General features: G+C 55.9%; 1 protein-coding gene across 1 annotated transcript in view; it reads right to left on the bottom strand.

Moving 5' to 3' along the window:
* Positions 1-863: 863 nt before the first annotated feature.
* The window catches only part of DOC2B (double C2 domain beta), a 125,579-nt gene continuing 124,112 nt past the window's right edge, over positions 864-2,330 (bottom strand). Inside the window, exons 12-13 of the mRNA XM_042780488.1 lie at positions 1,547-1,640; positions 864-1,000 (exon numbers count right to left, since the gene is read on the bottom strand). Of these exons, the coding sequence (XP_042636422.1) occupies positions 864-1,000; positions 1,547-1,640 (231 nt within the window). The remainder of the gene's footprint in view (positions 1,001-1,546; positions 1,641-2,330) is intronic.

Here is a 2,330-nt window from a genome sequence, read left to right as displayed (position 1 = left end):
AGGCCAGGCGGGCCTGGCAGCCAAGGGTGGGGTGGAGCAGAGCCGCCTCCCCAGAGAAAGACCCTGGGTACCACACAGCAACCCTGGCCCAATCACCTTTCTCTCTCTTCCAGGCCCGTGTAGACCATCCATCACCACTGAAGCTGCCCTCCCCCTCTGTCTGCCTGGAGACCTCCACTCACCCTTCAAGACCTTGCTGAACCGAAACAAAAAGCCTGCCTTTCCTTCCAGCAGAGTCAGGACTTCTCATCTGCTGTTGTGGTGTTTTGTTCCCGATTCCCTGAGGGCAGGCTCTGTGTTTCACTGTCCCTAGTAGTTTGCAGGTTCAATGAAGGCAAGCCTTTGACAACTTGCTCACGTTCTCTGGGAGCCTTCTAGAACTCCACCAGACTCCAGGCTCTCAGGCCACCTTTCCTCTATCTTGGTAGTGAAGATACTCCTTTTGGCTCCATCAGAGGACAAACTTCCTTCAGAGTCCTGTCTGGCCCTGCCCACACCTACCCTCCGGGGAGCCCTGAACGCCAGTCCTCTCAATCGGGCCCTGCTATACGCACTGCTGACTGTAGAGGGTCCTGGCCCCCTGGATGGCCCATCCCCTACCCCTCGGTGGGAGCTGAGGCCAAGGTCCTCAGGCCCTGCCACTGGCCCTCTCAGGTCCCAGGGCCTGGCTCTCTGTCCCTCCCGTCCCTTGCAACAGCTGGGCCCTCCATGGCCTCCACACAGGGGCTGAAAGAGCTCTGTGTCAGAGCAGGTGTCCTGCCCTCCCCCAACATGGGGGTGGCGGCCCTTAGTGGCAGCTGAGGAAGACCAAGTCCAGGCGTGCGCAGGCCCGATGAGCAGCGGGTGCCGTGGCAGGGGGGCGGTCAGTCACTGAGCATGGCCCCCGGGAGTTCGTTGGTCAGCGTGTGCCAGCGCTCAATCCGCTTGTCCTTGTTCTTCAGGCAGTCAAACCAGTGCTTCAGGCGCTCGCCCTTGGCGTTGATGCCCAGAACCACGCCGCCTGCAGTGAGGGCAGGAGGCATAGCTCTGGGACCAGCTGCAGCCCCAGTTACCCTGCCCAGATTCCCTTGTCTGGTCTGCACTCTCCCCCTGCCCACCGGGCTTCAGGTATGAAAACTGCTCTGGCCTCCATGCCCTGCCAAGTCAGGACTAGGGTAGGGTGCATGTGCTAAGGCCAACAAATTGGGGTGGAGAAAAGGGAGAAAGAGACAGGGCAACCACTAGGTGCACCAGGAATTTGGGGCGACAAGGGCTTAGTCATGGGGCAGGCTGCCCAGTAGCCCAAGGCACTGATCGCTTATCCTTGCTCCACTAGACTGCTGTGTGACTCTTGAGCAGGCCCCTTTTCCTCTCTGGGCCTTAGTCTCCTCCATTGTAACACAGAGTCAGGCTAGACAATGTCTGAGGCCCCTCATGGTCTGAAGGTGAGTGGCCCATCCTCAGCTCTCCCCAGAGGCCAGCAAGGGGGGTCTTGTGGTCTGATCTGAAGCCACTGTCCTTTGCTGAACCCTGGAAGGGCATATGGATAACCACTGTGTCCTCTTACCAATGAAGTCGTTGGATTTTCCAATGTCGTAATCCCAGACGGTGACCTCCAGGGTCTTCTTGGCCAGGTCTCCATGCTTAATCTCGTAACAGAACTCCTGGGAGCCAAAAGAGGGGTATTAGGGCAAATGCCACAGAGCCTGAAACTCTGCAGGGGGCCAGGAGGGGCTTGCGCTGTGGGGAGGGCATGAGCCAAGGGAGGGAAGGTCAGTGCATGGTGGTGGGTGATGGGTGGCTCTCTCAGAGTACCAGCATGTCTGCCTGAGAGCTCAGCTGGGGTCCTTGTGGCCTCCTCCCTCCAGCCCACCTGCCCTTTTGTTGCTGACTCTACTCTCAAGATTTCCATGAGCCTCCAAACGGCCAAATCCAATGCACGCTCGATAGTCCTTAGTGCCCTTGACCTCTCTTGAGTCTAACTCTGCTGATTACTCTCTTTGTTTTTCTTCAAATTGCAGATGTTGCAGCCAGAAGTTTATTCCCTATTGAAATCAATACATTGAGACAAAGCTAGTAAGTGGCACTATTTTTCTCCCCTGCACACTAAGAGTAGATGGAGGCAGCCCAGCTTCACTCTGGCACCTTGTTCTGTAATCAGCACTTAATAACCAAGCAACCAACTCATCATTAACTGAGAATTCAGGGTAAACAGACATCTCTTGACCTCCAGTAATAATAGTAATACTGACTATCAGTTATCAATTCACTCTCTGTGAGCTGGGCATTCTTCATCCCAGAGAATACAATTAATTCCACTCCCCTGGTAGGACCTCCAACCAACTCTGAGA

The sequence above is a fragment of the Orycteropus afer genome, unplaced genomic scaffold (assembly GCF_000298275.1).
Source record: "Orycteropus afer afer isolate SDZICR_OR568_19922 unplaced genomic scaffold, OryAfe1.0 scaffold00042, whole genome shotgun sequence".
Lineage (NCBI taxonomy): Eukaryota > Metazoa > Chordata > Mammalia > Tubulidentata > Orycteropodidae > Orycteropus > Orycteropus afer.
This window is presented reverse-complemented; position numbering and strand designations above follow the sequence as displayed.